The 27,085-nt window shown below is 41.7% G+C and overlaps 1 protein-coding gene across 8 annotated transcripts in view; it reads right to left on the bottom strand.

Annotated features, from left to right (window-relative positions):
• The window catches only part of FAM13C (family with sequence similarity 13 member C), a 124,411-nt gene that overhangs the window by 20,101 nt on the left and 77,225 nt on the right, over window positions 1-27,085 (bottom strand). For 5 of the 8 annotated variants that reach the window (XM_072930964.1, XM_012574429.5, XM_032749079.3 and 2 more), the window contains exons 7-13: window positions 26,727-26,765; window positions 21,928-21,984; window positions 20,112-20,310; window positions 15,561-15,682; window positions 8,018-8,081; window positions 2,391-2,541; window positions 1,949-2,014 (exon numbers count right to left, since the gene is read on the bottom strand). In XM_072930964.1, the coding sequence (XP_072787065.1) occupies window positions 1,949-2,014; window positions 2,391-2,541; window positions 8,018-8,081; window positions 15,561-15,682; window positions 20,112-20,310; window positions 21,928-21,984; window positions 26,727-26,765 (698 nt within the window). The remainder of the gene's footprint in view (window positions 1-1,948; window positions 2,015-2,390; window positions 2,542-8,017; window positions 8,082-15,560; window positions 15,683-20,111; window positions 20,311-21,927; window positions 21,985-26,726; window positions 26,766-27,085) is intronic. The other 3 variants (XM_012574431.5, XM_030275821.4, XM_041717184.2) reach the window with 2 other exon arrangements.

The raw sequence follows: 27,085 nt of genomic DNA, 5'->3' as shown, positions 1-27,085 counted from the left end.
TTCTAGTGTCTGATAATATGCAGCATGGTTCAGCAGGTGGACTTTATATGACAAGTCCTATGGTACAGGCCTGTATTTATGCCTGTGATATTCTTCAAGTGAAACAATAATACACAGAAATCTCTTGTATAGAAAAAATTATATTCAGATGTAATGTGTTCAGTCCTAAACACATTACATCTGTGAATGCCTCTATCAGGATTTTTAATTTAAAAGTCATTTAGAACTTACTGTTCAGCTCACTGCTGCAGGCACTTATGTGATGCAATCTCATATCCAAAGTTACAGAAATTACACCCTACTCCTCTATAATTACCCCTTAAAAAAACTAGCTTAGGTACCCACCACAACTCTTTACAGTCTCAGTTTGGCAACTCTAATTCAGCTGGCACATATTCAAAAGTAAACTGGAAATTGCTGACTTTGCTCAGAGATAAGTTACTGTTCATCCCCTTAAAATTGGCATCCTGAAGCACCCTGTCATCTTCCTAGACTGTTGTGTCTTCATTCTTCATACATATGATGCCAGAATTTGTTGACTGGCATGTGAATGAAAGAATCATGTTTATTTTGCCTGATCTACTAAGGTAAGGCTGATAATTAAAGATGGAACATATATGTCACATCCTCTAGAAACTCTCTTCCCAGCCTGGTACAAATCCCTGGACTCCCAGCCAAGGTGGAGCTCAAATAGCCAGTAGTGCCATGTGACACTCAATGCATCAGAAGATTTCAGTAGTAATTTAAGAGACAGAATTAAGCCCAGCTCTGTGTAAAATGGCAAGTTACTAAAAATTCCACAAACCACAAAGCAGATGTTAACAGGAGTGAAGGCACATTAAAACCCATTAAATAGATAAGCTTTAGCTAAAGCACGAGGTTGGACTGCTGGAGTGGCAGAGCATGCTCTGAAACTGTGCAAGAGAAATGCTACATCATGCAACATTTCCCCATGTGGCTGCAGAGGGGAAATGGGAGTAGAAAGGGGATTGGAAGCAGCAGTCGCCACCAGCATAAATGAAAAGAAAATCTAATCAATACAGCAAAAAATAATTAAGGGGAAACAATTAGGAACCATCTTAACAATGAACTATGAAAGCACCTGAGCAAAATAATGCAGCAGACTACTGGGAAAGGAGGAAAACACCACCCTGACACAAAGGAAAGGAGTCAGTGCAGATTTTGGGTGAGCTACAGAATGTCTTTTCCTGTGCAGCACACAAATGAGACCTGTCTCTGCTCAGATTCCCTTCAAGGTTAGCCCCAGTCCAGGCTCCACAGCCCTATCCAAGAGCTATTAAGATATTTGCCTGGCTGGACTAACACATCCTCTTTAAAACAAACAAACAAACAAATGAACAAAACAAAAAAATACATCTAACATCTAGCATTTTAAGATTCATTCATCTTCATAATAATTCGATTTCTGCATGCCCTGTTCCTTGATTTTTTCAGTGCCAACCTCAAAGTTTGGAATTTTTTAAGTAGAACACTATAATTTGTGATAATTTTTTTTTTTGTAAATAACTTAGCTATTTCTTGCCAAAAATGCTGAGCAAGCAGCTCCTAAAATAAGTTCTTCTTAACCCAGATTTTTTTCCTGATATGAAACAACAATTGCAAAGGGATTACTGACCTACCTGCCTTAATTTGAACCATACATGGTGCACGACTTAGGTATTTGTGTATTCATGTCACTTGTCTGTGAGATGCATTAGTCATACTGCCTTTGACCTATTTTTCACGAGCAGTGACTCCTCTTCTATTGAGCATCACGACTCTGCCAGCCCTGTGACTACAAGCCATGAATTGACAAAAACAGTGCTGAGCCTTAGGGCTATTAATTTCTCTACTGAGGGAAGAGGGAGAGATAACACACCACAGTTTGCCCAGCTGGGTAATAATACAGGATCATGAATGATTAAAATCCACATGCTGTAAAACTCACCTTCGCTATCTCTCTGCTGATGCATTAAATTAAAATCAATAATAGGAGAAATGAAGTGATATTGCTCTGACAAAAAGAATGACAAAAATAGAATTACATGATATGGCAGGTGATCTCACACAATACAGACATAGGAAGTAAAGAGAGTAAATTTACTGGGGAAAAATAACAGATTAAAACTAAAAATAAAAGAATTGGGATTCTTAAAGCCTTTCTGAAAAGGAAAATTCCCTCTCAGGAAACCGGAGGGTTACAGCCGTTAATTCCCATTCTTTTAACAGGCATCACCCCTTTTTACGTTACACAGCGTTTGCAGGAGGAAATGGTGCTTTGCATTAGCTCTGCACTGTTTCCCAGAGGGCTGCAAGCCTGATTTTAAAGTGCAAGTCACAAGGCTTTTTTATAATTGCAAATGAGAACACATCATGGCACGCTCGCTTACCTCCACAACTGGCCCCATCGGCTTGCACGCTGCTCTGGGCTGGAGAAGGGGCTGTGTCCTTGGGTGCCGGCAGCTGGGGAATTTCCTCCTGGGCTGGCAGGAACGCAGAGCACAGATCCGTTTCCAGGGCTTGCAGCTTCAACAAAGAATTCTGCAGACAGAAGCAGAACATTGGGTTGGGTAGAGAACAACGGGGATCAGCAGCTGCTCTTCAACTCCCGGAGCCCATCGGCAGCGCCTGCAAAGGGCTGTTCCGCCGCCAGCTCCGGCAGAACAGATGCACTATTCCATGAGTTTCTTGACTCCTGGTTATTTAAGTCACAATTTACATGGATTATTCATGGCACGTGGGAAAGATGACTTAGTCAGCAAAAGGCGATTTATTCCAGGATGCCAAACTGAGATGGTGTCCCTCTTCTTGGGCTTGAAGCAATACATTAAGGAAGTATTTCATTCATTGGGCTGACATCACGATCTGATGACATTATGTCCCTCCCCATTTACCATTCATAAAAAATCAAATCTCCCTCTCCAGCCTGTGAGTGCAGTACACAGCAGTGAACAAAGCGTTACCGACAACACGATCACTCAAGGGATTCTTGGGAGAGATATTTTTTAATTGGCTGCTTTAGAGATAATTTCATTCTGTAGACACAGCTTTTGTGTGGGCTGCTGCCAGTTCTATGGGGCAGCAGATCATTTGTGATGCACTGCAAAGGTAAAATCAACACATCACTGCCACTGGCTGCAAGCAAATCAATGACAGGGATGGTTATCTGCCACATCCCTTCCAGCCTCTGTGCCATGCATGGTCCAGCTCTGATTTAAATTTTAATGCTGCATGCAGTACTGAGCTGCACGATCTGACACAAGCATCTCGCTGTGATGGAAATGCTGTGGAAGCCCTAATCACCATCTGACTGGGCAAAATGAGTCACTCCCCACACCCCACACATTCAGCTCCCCCGTCTCAAGGGAAATGCAGCTTGAAACACAAAACAAAACCACACAAGGCTGTCCTAATAACCACACAGCTGGCACGCACAGAATGTACGTATAACATTAAATCACTCAAGTGATACATATTTATGAAGGGCATTTTCTGAAGAAAATAATCAGAGATGCAAAGAAAAAAAAATCCTCAAGTTTATACCCTTAAAACTCTTTTCCTCACTCTGTTAAACACCTGAAACCAATTTATTGATTAATTTAATGAAAAATGAATAGATTTATTGGCCTGATTTTCTTTGTATGACAATACATCGCCTACATAACGAGTAGTTTAATACATCTTTGCATTATTTTTGTTGTAAGGCACCCCGTTTCTAAACCCAAAGACAACTTCTGGTTAAAAAAAATAATCAGCTCAGTTGTCTGAGAAGATCAGGGATGATTTTCTGCCTTTATCCTTTCATTCCTTTTATAGAATTCAGGAAAACTATGGAAATCTTCTTGCCCCTAAAAGCTTTCAGGGAGCAGTGCATTTTCTTGTCAAGGGAAGGGTGCTGACTTGCATCACACATATGGCACTGTTTGGCAAGTCCTCATTTCCCATTGTCTGTCACCCCAACTAAACCCAAATGGAGTGGCTGTGGAGTTATCACCGACAAGCAGAATTTTACAGACATTAATGTCACCTAGCAAAAGATGACTATACGAGTTACAAACCAGTGAGGACTCTGATCCCAGCCTGGACCTTACCAGGAGAACAGCTGATGAAAATTAGGGAGAACACAGATGACAACCCATTAGAATGTTCCAATAAGGAAAACCTAAGTTAATGTCTGACAAAAGGACTTTACCTTCATGGACTGTTACTTCAAGCATTTGACAAGAAAAATCCAATTTCAAGAAAATACATTCACTTTATATCATTATAACACATTAATATTTATGGGAAGTTCATTGCAAAAGCATTCTCACAGACTACATTGTTAAACACTGTACTTCAGCAATGCTTATGCTGTTATTCCTAGCTGGTTTATATTCAGTTGCTCTAAATTATATTTTTCACCCATCTGGGGAAGGTGGGTGGATGGCAAATTTCCAGCCACTGCCAAAACACTAAAAGAAAATTATATAATAATAATAATAATAATAATAATAATAGAAATACCTTATCTATTTTCATGAGTGTTCCCTTGACAAGGATTTGAGAAAAACACAAAGTAGCTTTGATTGTCTTGATGTTACCAGGGAGATGAATCTGGAGTGTACCACCAGGCCCATCTTACTCCTACACCACTGCAGTGTTACAGCACTGCCACGCTGCACTGCCCAGGAAAAGTCACCACAAATGAACAGGAAACGTGGCAGGAGGCAGAGCTCAGAGCAGAGGGCAGCACATCTGCTCTGGGGGAGAAGCAGCCTGTGCACATGCTGCTCACAGCTCTGCCATGGCCAGACCTGCCCTGGCACCTGCCTCTGCTCCTGGCTGGTCAAAGGAAGTTGCTGAACATGTGAGAAGCCAGTGCAAACAGCTGGAACACACAGAGGGAAAAGTTAGGTCATGGTGGGCATCATCATCGATTACAGGATGCCCCTACATAGAAATCCACTGTAACTGAAGTAATTTAAGCTATGGTGTTCTATATCAGCCAAGTTCTCAGTTCAAATACTTCAGATTTGGTGCTCACTCCAGCTTCACTCTGGGGCCTAACATGAGTTTTTCTGATACAGTAATTCCTGATCCATGCTAATGCAAATCAAAGAACATATTAGCATCTAAAATGAATCCATAAATTGCCTTGGAAAAATAACCATCTTGTTTTCTCTTAAGAAGAGTATCCTGGAAGTTTGAAAGCCTTGGACAAAGGTTTCTTATCTCTTCTTATGCCCTCTTAAAGCAACTGACAATTCAAAGATCTTGACCTAAGCCAATTCCAACTAGAGAAAAAGCATTGTACATTTATTACAAATAATGGTAAAATGAAGATATTTATAGGAAGTTATAGAAAGACAGGAAAAGAAACAGTGTAGTCCTTCTCACCCATTTGTTATTTTTGATAATACTTTAAGAAAACACAGTCACTGAAGTGTTAAATCCTTGTCTGCAGGAAAAAGCACAGCACAAAAGGACTTCCACTCCCAGAGGAAGCTCAGCCTGTAGTAGAGACACCTTCTCTACAAACAGCTAAGCCTGGACCCACTGGCCATCACTCTTTCCAACCAGTAATTATTGCAAATGAAGAGGGGAGTCCTTAGGGCAAGGAATATACCGAGATAACAAATAATCTCTCACATCTAGAGATAAATGCCACACACCATTAAATCCCTCTGGAGAGTGGGACACTGAAAGAACAAATTCTCCCAGTTCATCACCAAAATCTGTGGCACTGAGAGGCAGTACCCTGACCTGGCACGGGGCCATGCCCAGCAGGATCAGCACTGTGGGATGTGTTGTCCAGCATGTCCAGGTGGCCACAGCCTGGCAGGAGACAATGTGACAAATGAGAGCCCCTACCTTAGAAAGACTTTTTTTCTCTGATAAAGCATTACTATTATCAGCATCCTTTGTTTCATTCTTGTGGATATCCAAAGGCCTGATAAATTTAAGAACTGAGGGAAAGGGAAAGGACCCAGGTGTGCCGCAGCCATGAGCTCTGCTCAGCCTCAGTCAGGAGGCTGGTGAGGGGTGAGGAGCAAAGCCCAGGCTTGGTGCTTCCTGTATAAACTGATTCCACCCTGACCTCCACACGTGTTCCTGGTTGAAAAGGATGCCTGCAGCCTGCCCCTGGGCCTGCTCCTGTGCTTCCCAGACAGGAAGGCAGCTCTTCTATTATATCCAGTTTATTGATGGATTTACTGGATTTATGAAATCGGCTGGGGCAGAGAAGGAGAGTAATCCAAGCTTGCAGCATTTAATGGCCTTTGAAGTGATTCATACTGGAAAGAAACTGAGCAAATTTCAACCTGTTCCATTTTTTCGCTCTAAGGAAATTAATGCTTTTATATGTCACACTGGAACAGCTTTTTAATCTGAGAGTTCAGGTTAAAATAAGATAGGCACATTTTATGGGAACATAAATAAATCTCTGCAGTATCCATTAAGGCAATATTTGTGCCTTGAGGCATATGACATTTTCAATTCAGAACTTCCTTTAGGGGGAACAAACAAGCAACAATAAGATGGAACAAGATATGCCCTGGGTCTGCATAATGCCACGGATGAGCAGTGAAGAGAGACACCATTTCCTCTACTCCAGAAAGAGAATTTTTCTTATGGCACAGGTTTGCAATAGACCTGAGACACAAAAAAAGTCTAAGATTTTGCAAAAGAAAGCACCAGATTGTAACCCTTGCTCATTCCTCATTGGTTACTAAAATTTTATTTTAATTTCACTGATAATAATTGGTTTTAATATTTTACACTGATTTATTTATCACAATATTTTTTCTTAGCCTTTAAGGAATTCTTTGAAAGGATTTTAAATGGAAGCTTTCAAGCGGAAGCTTCAGTGAATATTTGCACTGGGGCTTCTCAAAAGAAACAATAACTTAATGATTTCACCCAGGGCCTGAGGTGGCTGTACAGAGGCTGAGTGTACTCCCTTGTATTGTCACTGAATGTGCCCTGCTTGTCAGCATTGAGATTTTCTACAGTGAGCTGCACAACAGTGACACAAAATGCAGAGGAAACAATTCACTGCAAGGGGAAGATTAGGTCCGAGTTCCTTTAAAAGGACACATTGTGGTCTACCCCTAATGAAAGTCAGGCATCTGTTAATAGACATAGATGTTTTCTGGCTCATTGTGGAAACAAAGCCTTTTTTCCCAGAGTATTTCACCCAGCTCTCTTCTCCCACTGGTTTTGTTGTGTTGTCTTGGCCTACACTAAAAAACCCAACATCTCCCTGTGACAGTCCCGTGTCCTCCACTGTCCTGCAGAGGGAGTGGACTCTGAGCTGGGGTGCAGAGTCTCCAGGTGTGGGGAGATGCTTCATAGGGTTTCCCACTTTGTGTAACTGCAGGGCTTGGCTTTACCCCCCTGCCCCCACCCCAGGATATTGCTGGCTGTGAGGACCTCGCCCAGGCTCATCCACTGTTTGTGTGACATGATCACACCAACAGCCTTTTGTGGTTTTGGCACAATCCCTGTGAAAGCACCTTTTAGACTCCACTGTACTGTTCCTAGCTTACTTATGCAGGATGTAGCAACCTTGAGAACTCCTTATTTTTAAACAAAACATATTTATGGTTCATATTTATGTGACATATAACATATATGATATATATAAACATATAATATAAACATTATATAAATAACATATAAATGTTTCATATTTAACAGATGAACTCTTTTGAGCTGTAATATGAGGAAAAAAATCAAACCTTGAAAGATGTCACTTCACTCAGTCAATATTGAGTGTTTGATTCTCTTTGGAGCATAAACAAAAAGCAACCTCAAGTTGGCTTAAAATTTTTTAAAATCTCTTGCTTCTAGCTTTTAAACTATTTTAGCAGTTTCATATCACACGTCTAAGCTTTTCTTCAAAAACATGACTATGATCATTCATTGAAAAGCTAATATAGGATTATTAAGCAATTCTATTATTCCAAGACCTTGAAATTAATACAAACCCAAAACATATATTCAAAATTCATATTTCAACTTTGGTTACACTTACCTCATTTAAGCTGTTAAATTGATCAGTTGCTTCTTTTGGTGAAATGCTTGTGTTCTGATCTATTCTACAAAACAAAATTTAAAAAATCATTCAGCCTATCTGTGCTGCAAATATCTTAAGCTTTTCATGTGTGTATATGATTTATAAATTACAGAATAAATCTGTTTTATTTAAGAAACAGTATTTCTATGAAAGTTACATCTCTAGTTTTTAACTCATTCCAAACAACAGTGGTTTTACTGGAATCCTGAATAATACATTTAAACTGTTAATGAAGTCCTGGAAACTCTGACATTAATATCTGGGCTCACTCTGTCGTGTCAAGAAGTTCAACAGATGTATGATCTGTGACGTGGTGAGCTAACAGAGTTATTGCCAAGAAAAAGCTCAAACACATGCTTAAATCTAAGCACAATTTGTCCCACGTGCTTTAAATCAGGAACAAGAGTTTTCCCGTATCACAGCCATAAAGAATAAATCTTTCCGTGTTTAAATTTGATGGCATTTGAGGCTCTCAGCCTTCACCTTTCTGCTTTTGCAAATTTCAGAAAGGCCCCAGGTGCCTGGAAATCCTTTAAGAGAGATGCCCACATTTTCTAGCGAGTGTCACTTGGCTCCCATCAGAGATGCCCACACCTTTGGTTTTCTCTCTGTGTATTGCTGCTCCTCCACGTGGGAAGAGGAAAGGAAGGCCCTGGACTAGTGAGGGGCAAATCTCTTCCCCCTGGGGCTGTGCCCCACCATCAGTGTTAAGTACTAATTCACCACAGCGAGGAATCAAACTGAAGTCTGGAAACAGGTCCCACACACAGACTGAGCAGCCCCAGTAGCCTGCCACCACCACTCTGTCCATCTCCACAACAAGCTGAGGCTTCCCACACCTGATTTCAGATCTGACATGGGTGTACCACAAGCTGACTCTTGACTCAGGGGAAGCAAGAAAATTGCAGCTGTCTCAGAGAATGAGATTTTTCAGTGCTGAAATGGTGCTGATGCCTGCTGGCCCCCAGAGACTCACTTAGAGAGGAGATCAAGACCAACACAAACCCCAGATTTCTTTGCACAAAATAATTCATACTTTTCTGGGCTAAGAGTTATTCCAGCAAAAAGATATAGCTGTAAACCCTCTAGAGACCTCAAAACCAGAACAGAGAGATGCAGAGGTGTTTGCTGTAGTTCTTCCCTCATTTGTGAGGCATTCAAAGACTGACATGATGACTATGCCACAAACCAGACACATTAGATAGCTACACCAGGGTGAACAACCACTTGACTCCAAACAGGATCCAAGATGTGCAATTCCCATAGGAACAGAAAAGAGTCATGAGAACAGCAAAAGACTAATTTAATAGCAAAGACTGAAATATTTGAAATTTGTTTTAATAACACATAAGGAGGCAGCTGCAAGGCTACAAACAGCTGAAGAACTAATTCACTAATGAAGAAAAAATGTTTAGGGTGATTTATTTCATTGAACTAGAGCTAGACATGAGGGAAAGGATGAAAACAATGTGTCAGATTTGCACACTTTGGTATTCATTTGGATAACTCCTTTCAGTGTGTATAACAGAGCAAATGGGAACTCCCCTTAATAAAATAAAAACAAAACAAAAATTTTAAAAAGACAAGACCAAACAGTAAATGCTACAGGAACTGCACTAAGTTCTACATCATTCCCAGCTGTACACCTCAAGAGTCCTGCACTCTGGAGAGTGAAAGGTTTACAGCAGCCATGAGGTACCACCTCTCTCATTCAGGCTGGTGTTCTTGCCAGCTGTTTTAGGATGTCTTTAATCTTTCATTTTGCTGTTCCTGTTACACTAGAAATACTGGAGTAAGATGCTCTTATTTATGCATTCTTTGGATTCTGGAGATACTGAAATCATTAAGATGAGCAACCATTTTTGTGTGATGAGCATTTACATTTTCAGTCTCATGTGTGCTGAACTGATCTGACTCTACACAGAAAGTTTTAGGGTGTGCTTTTTCATTTTCACCAAGATTAGTTGCTCTGCTAGGCAATGCAGGTTTTCTGATTGTCACTAGGCAACACAGGGCTTACAGTTTAATAACTATAGTTTGGATCCTACTCTCATTAAAAATCAATCACAAAATATCCATTAACTTCAAAAGCAGCAGGAACAAGCCCTAATTTTCCATCTGTGCTGAGTACATTAAAATTATTTCAGGCCTTAGCTGAAATTTTGAATAATTGCAGGCACCTTTATTTTGTATAATTTACATCCTGTAAAATAATGAAAATTAAATTCTCTCTGTGTCTACTACTCAAATATATGTCTCTCACCCTCCTTTATAGACTCTCTTTGACAGAATTATCCTTTTCTCCATGACAGGGATGGCAAAGATGCAATAAGTAACATGTATATTTGAGGCTTGTGGATATAAAAAAAATAATAAAAAAAAAAAGAAGAAGAAAGAAAAGGAAAAAAATTTAAAACCCACCTAAATTCTAATTATCATAACAGAGCTCCTACCAGACTTCAAGGGGAAAATAAATTTGCATGAGCACTGTGCTGTTTAAAAAACAGACCAGGACATGTGAATTTTTGAATTATGTACAACATCAGTTTTAAACCTGCATAAAATTCAAATAAAACCAAATTATTTTAAAAGCTGGGGACGATGTTTGAGGATAACCTAAGCAAATCCCCACCATATTTCTTCTGTGAAACCCAGAACAGAAAGGAACATTACACTCCAGCCCAGCTCTGGTCACACAAACCCCATCCCCAGGCTGTTTATGTGTTTATGCACCACAAACACGTGCTCAGTGTCTTGGCATTGGCCGTGCCAAGGGTGAGTCCTGCCCATCCACCTCACAGTATTTTGTGGGATGAAAGTTTTTCAGAGTCACCTGCAGTCTGTCCTGGCCCAAAACTCCTCCCCTGTGTCCAGTGCAGGAGCAGTGAGCATGACCTAGGTGGTTAACAGCTCATCAGTGGCAGTCTCAGTTCCCTGGCAGGGCACTGACTCAGCCTGTCCAGAGTTACAGCAGAACGGCAGAACACAGGAAAAAGGTTCCTAGAAAATAACAGAAGGCTCCTTTCTGAGACCTTCCCAAATGGCAAAAGATATTACGTGATCCAAACACCTCAACACAGGGCTGCAGGTGGATGCTTCAAAAACACACCTATGACTCCTTAGAAAGCAATGCAAAACTGCAACAGGCTTTGGGATGAACATGGAGTGCACACCTGCAACAAAAGAAAAATCCACCTTGAAGGGCATAGGGGCACTCCCTGGGCAATCCCTGAGTGACGGAATGAGAAGTCCATTGGGAAGTTCATACACAGAGCCCGTGTATCAGTGCCTGTCTCATTAGTGCCAGCCCCTCTGTAACCCAGCCAGCACTTTTATTCTTACTACAAGCAGCTCTCGTACTCAGCAGGCGCTGTCCTTACTGGGGCTGCAGCAAGAGCTGCTTTTATTGTCTTCCTCCTTTATCCTCTCCCCATTCCCCCTTTTGCTGTTTTTCCCATAATTGCATTGCAACCTAAAAACTTGCACAGAGACTTTTCCATGCTTTGGTACAAGTACCACCACTGGAACCATAAACAGAATTTTAATACCAATGTCTCTGAAGAAATTGTTCTTTCCTAACTTTCTCCCTGCTCAGCTGGCCGCCTGTGCAGGTGAGGAAATGCAGCCTCTCAGGCTCCGCCTCAGCCATGCAGGTCTGCATGGGGCTCATCACCACTTCTGCAGCTTCCCTGCTGCCTCCCACTCATCTCAGAGTTGTAGCTGTTCAGCAGAAAACCTGGAAACCACAAGAGTTCCCACCTGAGCTTCACTCCCAAAATATACTTGCCTTTCAAACTTAAATACTGAAAGCCTTGCTAGAGCTTGGCCTCCCCTCAGGGAAGCACAGAAACCTCAAGAGGCTCTGGCTGACCCCAAGATCCAGGGCAGCCCTGGGCTACCAGCATTTCCACTTCTCCTGCAGAACAGTCATAGGTCTGACAGCGACCTACAGCCTCTGCCAAAAATAGAGTTACAGAATCACAGAATAGGGACCAGTGCTGGGACTAGATAAGTCCTGATAAATGAAACAACTTCATTCCCAATTTATTTGGGGAATGGTAAAGAGAGGAAACTTTCAAGAATTTTTCTTTGGCAGGAAACTTCCCCCCAAATGATAGCTCTGAATTCCACACTGACTTGACATGCAGCTTTTGCTGAAGCATTGACCTTCCCACTGCCAAGGGGTAATTTGTTTCAGTCTCCTCTCTCTGTAACAGGCACCTGAGAAAAGCACCAGGCTCTGCCCAGGTAACTGCACACAGCCTGCAGCCCACTCCAGTTTTGCTGATTGCCTTTGAGCAGGCAATTGGCAGAAGCAGCTGTTGCAATCATGTGTATTGTTGTTCTATACTGGCTTTTCTAGTCTCTGTTAAAAAGGAAAAAAAATAAAGGGAAAAAAAAAGAAAAAAAAAAAAGAGCAATTCCTTTATTTGTTCCCAGGACCTGCTTATAATTTTTATCTACCTTCTATCAAGGTGCAGATTATATTGCACTTGTATCCAAACCCAGCTACACACAACGACCAGAGAAGTATTCAGGGTAATCACTGGCAATAATATTAGAAATTCATGTTCTGGAAAAAAAGCATAAAGGTTTTCTTCCATGCAGATGGCATTTCATCTACTAAATTGATGCTGAGGTTCATAAATCATACATGATAAACACCTCTTGAGGTTGAAACCCTTGCTTCAAAGGTCAGGTACAGCTTAGCCAAAAACAAGACACTACTCCCTTATTCTTCTGGCTGCAAATCTCTTCAGGTCTACTCTTCCATTTCCCTCAAATCCCACAAAACTTTCCTGTATTGTTTCAGTGGTTACCATAAAATGAAAGTACCCCCTCAAAGAAACAACACACACTTCTAAGTCATAATTCTGTGGATTGTTGCTTTTACATGGCCTGGTTTGTTCTTCTCTGTCACACATCTATTTATGATAATCCCTTACTCAAACGTTTTTCATATTTCAGCAGTCTTTAATCCATATTTAGACAAGTTAAAATGATCTGTTTTTTAGCTGTCTCAAGGATTTCTTAAAAACCTCTGTAGAGTTCAGAGGTATTTAGACCTTTAATCCCCAAAGAGACTAAAAGCAGAGCTATAGTACTCTGCAGCAATTAAGTTAAAGCAGAATTAACAACAGGATGCACTAGAAACAATCAACCTTGATCCTGTCTTTGAGACAGAAATAAATCCTTCTTCTCCTGTCCTCCCCCTACACATGTGATATATGGTGAGAGGTGTATAGGGACACCTCTGCAGAAGCGTGTCCCTCCCCTCTCCTCCTAAAGAGCAGAGAGCTTTTAGCTGGACTTAGGGACACTAGGCAGGTGTTGTGTCCCAAAGCATTGCTAATTTTACCAGCAGCCCAGCAGAAGCAGTGGAAGACAGTGAAACCTGGGTTTTGTGGTGCTGGCAGATGTGTTCTGCCCAAATGTAGCGACAGCTGCTGCCAACACTGAATGCTTAACCTTTGCATGTCCCACAGCAGAGAGGGCAGAAAGCCAGGCAGGGCACCATGGCCTGGCAGCCTTTTGCTGCAGTCAGTGCTGGGAGCCCAGTGCAGCAGCCAGAGACCCCTGTGAGCTGACACATGGACTGTCACCTGCTGTGGCCCTGCCAAGGCAGCACAGCGAGGGGACAGCTGGTGGTGACCCTCAGGAGGGGTCACCAGGCACAGCAATCCTCAAACTGGAGCTGGGAACTGCAGCAGAGGTAAGTGGAAGTGCCCTGGCACAGCTGGGTGGTGGGAGCCTCGGTTCAAGGACTGTTGAAATAAATAAAGTGTGTGGAATAAATAAAGTGTGTGTGTGAGGCCAGAGACCACATGTCAACATTCTTTACGTTTGAAGTTCCTTATCTGAGAGTAAAGTCACCTATTTTTTATTTTTTTTTTTGTTAATGTAGTCACACTGAAACATGGCCAGAATTAAGATTTGATCACTGTGCTTGTACAGCACTTAGAATGGTAAATCCAGGCATCTTTATTCAATAAATTTAGCCCTTTGGGATAGCAAGCTTTCTAAGGAGCTACCATGGTGTTAAGAATAAACAGCATGGTGAAAAATGGTTTCATACCAGGCAGACTAAAAAGGCCAAACAGTTGAAGTGGACAGGAGAACTTTGCTGGGGTTGCTGTTTTATTCATGCACACTCCACTCTGGTTCCTATCTTTAAAGTTCTTGTGTCTTTCATCACATTCCTTTCAAACTTAACTATTTATTACCTACCCATACACAAACATCTTATCAGCAGAGCCACTGGGTAGGTCTGACTGTCTGATAGCACTCTCAGGGAGCTCCTCTTTACAAGCCCATGGGATTCTTTCCTCACATAAGGATTGCCAGAAGAGAAGGCAGGCTTCCTAATTAGAAACACTTCCTGAGATGCTGAGATGTGTTTCAATTGCACACACAAGCATTGGAAGGCAAAAGCACTTTGTTGTCCAAGCTAATTAAATGCTTTTTCATTTTGCTAAACCTTCCTTTGAGTGCACAAATTAAGACCATTTACAATGTTGCCTCCTAAAAGCTGCTGAGAAAGCAACCAGTTGATGTCACACAAAGCAAAGTGCCATTGGATGGCAGCTGTCACTGCTGTCCCTCTCCTGACTGCAAACAAACCTTGAGCCAGGGAGCTCTAGCTGTCAACCAGCATTGCCCTGAGCCACTGAGCATCCCTGGGATGGGCTGCTGCTGCTTCAGACCTCCAAAGGAGCCAGAAACTCTGCCACAAGGCACCAAGGCTGTCGTGCACATCAAGACAAACAGCAGAGACCTGGCTCACCTGACAAAAACTCTGTGCACAGAAAAGCAGAGCCAAAACAGCACCTGAACACCGGAAATTTGTAAAGTAGTGCTCCCACATTTAGTAGGGACTAAATCTTATCCTTAGGATACACTTTCACTGGTCACTTAGGTGAGTTTAAACCCCATTTTTAGCCATTTGCATGGCCATGATGGATGAAAGTAGAAACTGACTTCCAATACTTACCAGAGCTGAGTTACTTCATCACCAGCCATCAGGACTTAGCTAATGCCTGTCCTGAGCACACGGTGCCCTCCCAGCACCAGAACAAGCACAGCTGCCACAGCACCCAGAGTCTAAACTGTACATAAATTGATAGATACCCTTGCTATAATCAGGTGTGAAGGTTCCCATTCCCATTGCTCAGAGAATGCAGCTGTGAGAAAGGGAAGCAATTCAGCACTGGGGAAAAGAAAAGAAGTGAGAAGTGTTTTTGAAACTTGGCACAGAGGAGCTGAAGTTTCTAAACTAAGGATGTTCTTTCTGCTTCTGATGTAAGGGGTTTAAAGAAAGATGAAATTTGCATTCTTATCTTTATCCCTTTCACTTTCTCCAAACAGTCCTAGATGTATAAATATAGAATACACTACCAACAAGAGCCAGGAGTCTGAATATTTTATGCAGAAGGTAGCAAATGAATTAGCCTTTCCTATGGTTAATCAGAAGTGAAACGTGCTGTGTTATCCCAAGTCTTACCGTGGCTGGAATCTCAGGACTGCTTCCTGGCATTTCAAAGCCACATTCTGTGCATAGTTATTGGCTGAGGATCCAGCCTTCCCCTGCCACTCCGAGAGACCTGGCAATGCACATTCCAGCTCCTGCACAAAGAGAAACAAAAAGAAAAGCTGAATGTGCCCTGTCAGTACCAATCCAAGCTTGGCTAAATAATTTGCTTCAAGAAAAAAATGCTCTATGAGACCAGATGCTGATTGAGGATCTTTGTTATTTTTGGTAATAATCTAGAAACAACTGGAGAACACAAGACATAAAATGTTCTCAACAGAGAAATATGTTATTTCACTGGAAAACAGTTTCTGAAACCAAAGCAGACTGTAACATTTCTGTTTATTACTTAAATAACAGATTTAGCTTTACTGCTAAGAGGTTCTATACAAAGAATTTATTTTAAATTATTTACTCACACATCCATAAGATTTTATTACTTGGGTATCATCAAAAAAATATGGCTGACAAAGGCAAGTGCAGTTCACTTAAATAAGATATGTAAAATTTAACCATTTGCCTCTTTCCATAGTATATGTGTAGCTTTATGAATAGAGTATTACTCTGGGAGAAGGGAAAGGCAGTGAGGGGGGAAAAAAGTCACACCACCCAATCTGCTGCACAGAAAATAAAAAAGGCAATTTAGTCCAAAAGACTGAGTTAAAGAACAGGAATGAGAAAAGTATCAATTCAACACCAAGTTTTTGAAAACCAGTTATAGGGCTGTGAAAAGATATGTTTGGCACATCTTAGTCTCTTTACCTATGAAATGGGTTGTAATATTTCCTTTGCATTGCAATGAAATAAGTTAATTAAGATCTTTGAAAACGTGATAATCAAAGTGGGATTTTTTCTACCTCTTTATTAGCTTTTGTAATCAAATATTTTAGTCTAATAGTTAAAAAAAAAATAAAATACAATGTGCTCTGCAAAGCAGCAGAGCTCCCTTCCCTGCTAAAGCAATGTACCTGACATTGCTCCAGTTTCAAAGCTTGATTGGACACATGGAAGTCACAAGTTTGGGTAGGACTCTTCAGATGGGAACTTGCAGGGCAGAGAGAACATGGCAATTCCAGGTGCTTTCTGCTTGACAAAGGGGAAAACTGAGGAAAAGAGCAAGTGCTGGCAATAAGCCCTTGCTTGCAGGCTTGATGTTAGAGGACTTGGGTGGCTTTTGGTTGTTTCTGTATTATTTTTTTTTCTCTTTTATGTCTTTGTTGTTGCTCAAAAATCATGTCATTAGGGTATTAACAAGTAACGCTGGGGAAACACCCTTGATGGAATCTCTGTTTCTAAAGAGCAACGAAATCCTGATGTGCCACAGGCACCTACAGCAGAGCCCCATCTTCTACTTGTTTGTTTTTCACTAAAGAGGGTGACTTCTACATGAAATTGCATCATAATAAACATAAACAGAATATACCCAGAAACCAAAGCAAAACTTCCAGAATGCCTGATGTGTTCATGTGTTTTTGCAGCTGACGTGTCAATATCAGCTCCGGCTTTTTGATTACTGTGCACTTAAAATCATAATTTTAATGTCAAATTATTGCAAGTTCTTTGACATACAAGCAATTTTCACACTTCATTTACACTCAAAATACAAAACTTTACTTAGTGGTTTTCAGCATTGTCATCTTTAGGCACTGATTGTCAAGCCACCATTTTTATAGCCATTTACCTTGATAATAAGACTTTAAAACTAAACTTTTACTGTCTTTGCCTCTTAGCTGGGAAGTTTGGTGTCCTTTTGTAAATCTGTCCCAGTATCAATAGGGAATCTGAGGATGACTCATTCAAGAATCCATACTCGTGACTGTGCACCAAAGGTGAGTGACAGGAGAAAGGATTGGGCAAGGAAAGCAGACTTTCTATTCCTCACCATCTGTTCTCCTACTGACTACCTAGAGTATGTTCTGGGCATATGCTTCCTCACCTCTTGAAGTCAAATAAATCCTCATTAACTTGATTTCCTATAGATGAGTGTTGCAGAATTGCTAAGGAAGCTGGTGGAACCATGGGAAAGATGAACTCAAATAGCTGGAGTACAGTGGTGCAGTTGCATTCCAGCAGCCTCCTCTCTTCCCATACTTTGGAAAGGTTACGGCTGCCTCCAGAGCCAGCTCCTGCTCCCAGGGAAATAACTGCAGGCAACATGCGACATACTCTGGTGACATTTGGCCATCTGATAAGTGGTCAAGTGAAGTCACCTGATGCTGCTCTTTTATTACACTTGGATTTTTTAATCATCAGTGTAAATCTAATACCCTTTTCTTCATTAGGACCAAAGGCACATGACCACAGGGCTACACTTATGCCAAAAAAATATCAGAGGCACAGGAATCACACTTCAGCTGAGAGCCTTGTGAAGCTCAAAAGTCCCATCTCTTCTCTACTTGATTACAGCTGTCTGTTCCCTCTCAGTAAACCTTCTACAATGGAAACCCCTTGGATTCTCACAACTAGAAGGGCACACAAAAATGGTTCCCATCCAAACAGACTTTAATCCTTCCAACACACAAGGCAAATTTATTCATCTCCCAATAGCCTCCTCTAATTTTAAAGGGACAATCGCTGTTAAAGAACTTATGGGCTTATAACACATAAAAGGGAATAGCAAAGAGTTCCTTGGCTTATCAGAGCAACACCTGTACTAGAGATTCTGTCACTGCTCTGGTGTCATTCCTTCTCAAGCCACAGAGAAGTCAGGCTGGGGAAGTGAGGAGACTACTGAAAAAGCACTGCTAATAATCTCAGGAAATCAAGGATGAACAGTTCAATCATGATGTGCAGTGCATCCTGCTTTTCTTTCATAAATGCATGTGCTCAGAAAGTGCTGCTTGTCAGCTGCTTGGGAACTTATCCCATCACATATCCCATCCAGTGGCTTGGTGGCAAGGGGTTTCACCAAGGAAGGTTCATGCAGTTATTCAAGCCCTTGGGCCATGTGAAAATTATCTGCCTGGCACTGCTTTTCCTTCCAGAGCTGCATACTTAAGTTGTGCTGGTGTTTTATGGCAGTCTAATTATGTACTCAAAAAATTTACCATGAAATAATTTCACCATTTTCAGTTAACCCCTTGGGGCCATGTAAAATGCCCAAGAGCAGCAAATCTGTGCTGTGCTGGCTTTTGTTGGGTGAGAGGTACAGGCAGGACAAAACCAGGAGCTCAGAAGAGGCTGAAAAAGCAATAGATGACCTCTGAGACAGACCTTGCCCCTTTTATGGCTTCCTCATGACTCTTCTTCCTGATCTGCCTCCACTTGCTCTTCACAGGGCAAAATTCCCATCATTTTTTCTGTTCAGCTGATAAATATGCTCACCTCATCTCCCTACAGGTTAAATAATATTTCCTAGTAATGCAGTACAATTGCAAAAAAATCTCCCAGTTATTGCTTTATTTCTGGATCAGCTCCAGAAGAACAGACAGGAATTTTAGGGCAAGAGTTTAATATTGATATTCTGAAAGACACTGTGATAATATCACTTGTCATTTGGTTTTCATTTTCCTTCAGGGATTCAAAAAGGACCATTCTCACTTAGAAGGTAAGACATTCTGTCTAAAATTATGAAATCCCATTCTAAACTGGGTCAAAAATAATTCCTAGTCTATGATAGGCTTGAAGTACTTCAGAAAGAGATCTGGAAATTTCTATCCAGAAAAAAAAGGGAGGAGAGACAAAAAGTAGCCAAATACATTATGCAGCAAAGAGATGGAAATACAGACATCTGTATTTGTGTATGCACAATTTTATGTAAATACAGACATCTGTATTTTCAGATGTCAAGCATTGTGCCCACTGCAGACCAACAAATCTACCATTATTAATATTAACTATCTTGGATATGAGAATATTTCAAGCTGAGGAGTTAAATCTGCACCAGAGCTCTACCCCTTACACTGCACATCCAACACGACTTGGGAAGCACCAGGGAAGAACAGAGGAATTTTCAGCAGCTGCTGAGAGGTGGAATTCTAGAGTCAGCAGAGCAAATATACCTCCAGAGACAGCAGCAGAAGTTTCCTCATTTCTAGACTTCCTTAGTACCATTTACAAAATGTACAGTTCTGCTCCCCCCAGCTCAACCTAGGAAGATGGTGGGGGATGGCACTGCTACCAATAGGCTACTGCACTGCTATGGTCTTACTATTTAAATATGAGAAAAACAGAAATCAAGATACAGGAAAACTATGAAATCCTTCTATTTGCAACCAAAATACCAGTAAAAGATCATTGATCAAATAAACAAAACAGAAACTGTTTAAATAAATATTTGCACATCTTCAGCTATGCTCTCCACTCACTTCTGGAAGCAGTTGCAGCGCAACCCTGTCTGCAATTCCCCAGCAGAGAGAAACTGTTATTACAGGAAGGTTGCAGTCTGCAGGTTCCTGGAAATCAGGGTAGATTACTGTGGGGTCTCAAACCACACCATGAATTACCAGAGAATCCCTCTTTGCATTTCTAAAGTTGCCTAGACATTGTGCCACAAGCCTCCCCCTGGTAAGTTTAGTTCTTTACCTGACTTTCCTCGTGGCTTTTTCCATTTTCTAGCTTTGCAATGGGCTTAGGTTTCCTCAGCTTTAAGTTGCCCATTTCAGGCTTTAGAGCACAGTCAGTTAAAACCTGCTGCTTGTGCTGCTGGCTGTCTTGCAAAGGCAGCTGCCTTTCCTCTAAGACAGCAGAGTTGTCCGGGTAATTTTCTTTGTTATCATCGTCTCTGTAAGAAAATAAAACTGAAATACATCAGGCAGGATTTCAGACACCTGTCAAAACATTATGAAGGAAGAAGAGCAACAAATTCTTAGCTATTTATGGCATATTGCTTTTACTAAATTTAGTGGTCTACACATCAGTTATGGATCTAAACTATTGTTAGCCTTATTACACAATCAGCTGTGGAGCTACTTAAATGCTAGCTTTTAGAGGCACTCTTGGGCTTCAGACCTACAGTTCACGTTCCCCAAATAAAATCTGAAACTGTCTTTTTCATGCAGAAGACTTTCCCCATCCAATGACTCACAATAAGCTATAACCTCATAATAATATCATCCCAGACAGTAATTCCTCGCTACAACACAATTCCCTTTCTCTGGCTTTGAGGGCCACTGCACAAAGGGAAGGAGGAAGCCACTCAAAGTAAGGTCTGAACAGCCAGAGATGTGTTTGGAGAAAACATCCTCCAGTGAAAGAGAACAGCTGGTGGCTTAAACAGACACTGCTACTCATGGCTGCTTCATCTGGGACCTGGGGCAGACATTTTCAGTCCCCAGCCAGACTACAAAGTGCTAGCCCTGTCCAAGGAGACCCTCCTGGTGCCCCCCACACCCAGCCACCCCAGCCTTTGCTGCTCTCATGCCTCCCACCTCTGTGGCACCCCGAGGTTCCTGCAGCACAGGAGGCAAGGCTGCCTCAGGAGCTGGCAGTGCCATTGCTGCCCCAAAATCCCTGGCTGGAGCCTGCTTTTCAGTGGGATTTCAGATGTCAGCTCCAGCTGGTACCATCCTAATGGTCAGCTGGGAGATGACCTCTCTCCTGCTGTGAAACTTCCACAGCTGAGGGAGTCAAGGGTTACTGAATTAAATCCCCCTGATATTTCTTCCTTTTGTTCCAGAAAGCATAACTCGCTGCTTCAATGTTTTCTCCTAAGGATTCTAAGCTGCCAAACTCTCTTTCCATCTGTGGCCCATCAGCATCCAGATGGATGCTTGCAGGGTGCCTGTGGAGTTGAACACCATTGCTGCACATGCCCTGCAAGTGTGCTCCAAGGCAGTTGTTATAGTTACAGCTTCACAGCCCACAGGCACTCCAACAATGGGCACAAGTGTTTTTAAGATATCCTCTGATTTTTAGATCTTCCTAAAAAGTTAAGTTGCATACCCTAGCAATCCCTATGTACTAACATAGCCAGGAGAGAGGCATGCCTCAAGAATACTTCAGTTAAATTACAATTTAAAGGATTTTTTTCCTAGACACACTCAGCAATGAGCATATCCTTGCACAGTTGCAAAACTCTGTTTACTACTGCTTTGCACCAGCTGCTGTACAGTAAAATTCAGTATTTAAGCACCACAGCTGCATCTGAATGACAGGAGTATAATATGAAATTAAGAATACAGACCATAACATATTTACATATATAATAGCAACAGTAAATAATCTTCATACTGATCACACAAAAGTGCATGAGATAAATATGTATTTCCCAGAAATACTAGCAGCTTTTGCAGGTAATACCCCAGAAATTCTGCATTCCTTGAGAATAAAGGTTTCTTTCCAATGGTTTAACAGAGGCAGACACACCAATGGATTTCAGACAAAGTTTACAGGGGAGTACCTGGGACTGGAACTGCCTGCTTGATCTTCATGCACAGAGTCTGAATACCCGTCACACCTTGAAAATGAACACAAGATAATTATTGGTTTTCTACCAGCTGCAGAAACAGCTTTTAATAATATTACAGTGCAGCTCAAGCTAGAAACACATTTCTTCTTCTCCTCACGCATTATTTAGGGTCATTTAATGCCATAGCTGCTCCATGATAGTCCAAATCTCAGAGGAAAAAGAGGATTTGAGATGTTAAGTGGGCACAATTTGGTGTATCATTTTCAGACAAATAATTACAAGGAATTCAGATGTTACCGTAAAAATCAAAGGAAAACTACAAGAAATTCTGTATTCTAATTGCTTATAGTATACTTCACATTAACCTCAAAAATAATTAGACACAACTAAGGATGTTTTTTCTCACAAACTCACAAAAATATTAACGATGATAGAGCAGTAACCCTTTATCAGCAGGAAAATAATCCCCAACTAAATTATGAAGTGAGAGTTAGTCTTAAAAGTGAACTAGCAGTATTTTTTAAGATGCCAGAGCAATCATAATCAATTACTTCCTTTAAGTTACAAACAAAAGGATTGTCCTAAGGCAAAAGAGAAGTCTGGATAAATATGCTAAACCACAACCACTGAGAGCTGAACGTGACAGTGTGGTCGCATGGCTGAACTTTGCAGGCTGATTTAACCTGCAAAACCCATGAGCAGTCCTTCTTCAGATAAACATGCATCCATAACCATGCACTCCTAAAATATGCAAACACCAAGCCTGCTATTGCTGGGCTAAAGTCAGGGCCCTCTCCTCACCCTCCGCTCATACTCACAGGGCACAGACACTAAGGAGGCCTGGATCCCTTGAAGTTTTCTGGCAGAGGAATCTCTTCATTATGGGGAAGCAGCCTGTACTTTTGCTGACTTGTTAAATTTTGGGAAGAACTGCCCCACTTAGAAGAGAGTACATTAAGTGACACATTCATAGCTCTGCATTGCAATTTGATGGCAAGGGTTTAATATATTCCTCTTCCCCACCAGTCTTCTGCTGGTGTCTATATCAAAAGTCAGACTGCAGCAGAAAATATTTAAAGGGCCACTCAAGTGTTTACACTTCCTGAATTCATCAGCATATGCATGAAAGCATTTGCTGCTCACAACTGGAGCAGAGAACTACAGTGGCAGATCACCCTAATCACAGAATATTCCTGCAATGGGCGCAGCTTTCCCCACATGGCAAAGTGGGATGATGGATGGAAGATAGGGCTTGATGTGCAGAATGGAAACATTCACTGTAGAAATCTGACTGCCTCTGGATGCCAGTCACACCTTTCCCTCTGGCCAATACCTGACTGCCTCACAGGAAACAGCAAGGGGTGGCACAGGACACACTGGGGGGTTCAATAAGGAAGCCCAGTGTGAAAACCTGGCTGTAAAAGGAATATTTCAGAGGGACAAAACAACAGAAAGAAAATGCATTGTGAGGGGACAGTGCCAAGGTCAGAGCTGGATGGACAGAGCTCCCAGCACAGACACAGGAGAAGGTGCCACCAGGTGGGGTGTGCACCGTGGGCCAAACCACAGCCAGCAAAGTCCAGGAATCCCCTAGAGGGACAAATTCTCTCTCCTGGGTGTGCCTCAGAGAGAGGAGGTGGGAGGAAGCAGCTCTGCCACCGGTTTTGCAGTCACTTCGCTTGGCAGCCTTCAGTCCTGAAAGCCCACCTTGGCAAGGGGGAACACTGTCTGGAGGGACAATGGATGGCTGAGCACAAGTCCAGTGGCCAGGCCAAGTCCAGTTAAGGAGCACTCTCCTTAACTGGGGGAGCTGAGCCGGCTGTAAGGAGGTGATCTCGAGAAGCAGAGCTCCTAACTCAGCACCCAGCAGCTGATAGAAGTCATAAAACGAGACACAACTTATAAACAACATAATTGAGTGTGACAAAATGTATTTGAGTAACTGGATGGCAGCAGATAGCACAGATAAGCAATAATGAGTCAGAGAATATAATGACCGTCGTGAAATTTAAAAGATTCTGAAGACATTCAGAAACAACACACTCTCAAATTTCCAACAGAAATTTTTTGTCTGTGCAAGCATAAGTAATAACAGGAGGCTGAGAGCTCACTCACACAAGACAGTGTTTGAGGATAGGACCATAGCAGGACTTTTAAAAAGATGAATTTGTGATATAATGCAATTATCCGTCATTGAACCATTGAGTGTTTTTACCTTGATTTCTTAAAGAAATGCACCTTCTGTGTTCATGTCACCTGTGTGCACATGTCAAAACAAACATGCACACCTTCCTTTCCTCTCACTAACTTGTAAATCTTCTTGTCTAGCTCAGCTGTGTTTAATAGATTGGGTGATATTTGAGAGTTTGGTAAGTTTTTGGATAGTTTGTGGCTGTGCAGCAAAGAGACTTCCCACCAGCCAAAAAACTGCAGCAGCATCTTCCTCACTGCTGAACCACCAGAGAATATGCCACAACAGCTTCAGGTCAGAAATCCTAATGGGCTGAGGCTTACATTGGGTAGGAGCTGAATTTTAACAAAACCAGTGATGTGAATCCTCTCCCTTCAGTGCCCAGTCCAGTTGCTGACTGATGGATGCTTCTTAAATGTACATCCATTATTGATCTTATGGCACGGGCCAGAGTCAGGTCAGAGATGGGATCCCAGCCTGGATGGAGTGCTGCTCTGGATACTCTGTCTCTGTGTTTCCTGCAGGGTCTCTGGATTAATGGGACCAGCTGCTTTAACTTTCTACCATTTTCACCTTCCCACAGGAGCCATTTCAGACCAGAGTGAGATCTGCTCCCTTTTGCTCACTTGACCTTTCAGAAGCTCACATGAGCAGCTCCCAAACCAGGCTGCATGCACGGCTTGCTGGGAGCTTGGCACCCCCAGGCACTCGCCTTGTCTGGAGAAATGTTCCTGAAAGCACTGTACCACTGGCTTGGTATCACTCAGGAAGCCCTGGCTTTGTCACAAAAAAAAGAAATTGTTAAATGAGGCTGTCTCGATGTGCATGGCAAACTCTCTCTTTCTTCTGCTAAATAAATCTATTTTCATCTGTTTTCAAAGATGATCAACACAAACAATAAGAGCTGAAATCAGTAAGAATAGTGTATCCTCAGCAGCTCTCAAAAGCAGGTGTTGGGGGTGGCTGCAATTGAGATTTAGGGAAGGCAACTCTGGAAACCAAGTTTGTTCAATGGGACAATGCCTTTTAGGCATCATTGTTCATTCCCTTTGTTTTCTAAAAGCATGTTTCTACCCCTTTGTTTGGAAATATGAGATTAAATAGGAAATCACACAAACAAGAACCAACAGCTGAAATAAGGGAGATCCAACCCCTCTCCATCTCCCCAAGGGCAGGGCTGGCACCACACTCACAGCTTTTATACCCTCCTGGTTTAACATGAACCCCCACAGAGAAAAGCCATCACCCTCAGGTCCCAGAAACCTCAGGGGGGAGGCAGGGGAATCTCTGCAGGAAACCATGGATGTACATAGGGACAGAGAAAAGAGAAGGAGAAAAAATATGAAAAATATATTATCAGTAATCTGGCTATTTTTCTGTGAAGGGGGAGCAACTCATAATTTTACAGACCAAAATTCATCACATCACTAACAGGAACACAGGAAATGAAAACAAACGAGCATGCAAGCAAACAAAAAACCCCTCCATCATTTATTAGCTTCAGTCCAATCTTTCCATATCTGCCCCAGTCACACAAAAAGTGTGACTAAATTTAAATATTAAATAAAGCAAGGAAATAAAAGCAAATAAAGCAAAGCAATATAAGAGAGGGAAATTATTTAGATCCCTTTGAAATATTACTTTTCCTGTAGAGGTTATGACAACACTCAGAGATGTCTGAGATGATTACAGCTTGGCCTGCTTTCAGAGTGTCCCCTGTCCCCACAGCACTCAGCAAACAGCTCACTGTCCACCTGGGGTGTTTCAGATTATGAGCATTTTAGCTCATAAAACTCACCTAATATACAAACAACTCCATACATCATTTACCTCCTGAAAAGCAGCTTGGCTCCTCACTGCTGCTGAATCTTCCCCAAAAGCTTTTGAAACAATCAAAAGCATGCAGAGTAAAAATGCACAGAACACCAATATTGAAGTGGTTTAAAGTAAAATAAGACAAAGACTATTTCATTTGCAATAGTTCCTAGAGGGTTTGCCTTCCTAACTTTCTAATGTCCTCCTTTGTTCTGTTGTCTCTGCAAAACAACAAGAAAAATCAACATATACATCCTTATGACTATGATATATAAAAAAGGCCATCTGAGGAGTTTATGGAATGGATAGTAAAATAATAATGTTTTTTGTACTTGGCCTGTCTAAATAATACATCAGGATTTTTCAAAACATTTCCTAATGGCTTTTTTTTTCCCAAACAATGCTCGTGGTACATACAGACCATGTGTCCTTAGAAAACAGACATGCTTGTGTTTGACAGGATCATCAATACCAGAAATGAGAAATATTTTGACAGGAGGTTTATCCGACACTGAAAATCATGCACTTAAACATGTGTGATGTGCACCCGGCATATATTCTCCCAAAAAAGGTATTTCACTGCTAAATAGTCACAGACCACTTAAAGGCAGCTGCTTTATGCAATCCTTCCCATACAGGCAATAATATATTTAGATTACAGAAAACTCAAAATATATGACAGATAGCTTGGGGCTTCTCACATACTACTTACAATTATTCTGTACGGTAGCTAAACTCATCATTCCTGGTTAAAAATAAGGACATCTTTAAAGTGTTCACTTACTCTGCTAAAGCTGTCGTGTTGAAGGACTTATCCTGAATGCTGAAACAGAAACAAGAAAACATCAGATAAATCAGCAAGGCAGGCAGGCTCCCTGTATCCTCCTCAGTTGTAGGAACACATGCACAAACATGGCATTGCGAGGCACGTCTACATCTCTGTGTGCTCGCTCTACATGCACAGCTCTACCTTGGGCTGCTCTGCACATGCTCATAATCAAGAAACCACAGGGATTAGTCCTACAACACTCACAAAGCCCAGCCAGCAGCACCCAGAATTCAGGCAGGGGTGCAGGTAGGCTGTGAGGCTCGGATCATCATCTTTGATAGCTGTAACTCTGCTGTTAATAAAGGCTTAGGTTT

This window comes from Taeniopygia guttata, chromosome 6, assembly GCF_048771995.1.
Source record: "Taeniopygia guttata chromosome 6, bTaeGut7.mat, whole genome shotgun sequence".
NCBI classification, from domain to species: domain Eukaryota; kingdom Metazoa; phylum Chordata; class Aves; order Passeriformes; family Estrildidae; genus Taeniopygia; species Taeniopygia guttata.
The sequence above is the reverse complement of the archived record's forward strand: the minus strand, read 5'-3'. Positions and strand labels throughout refer to the sequence as shown.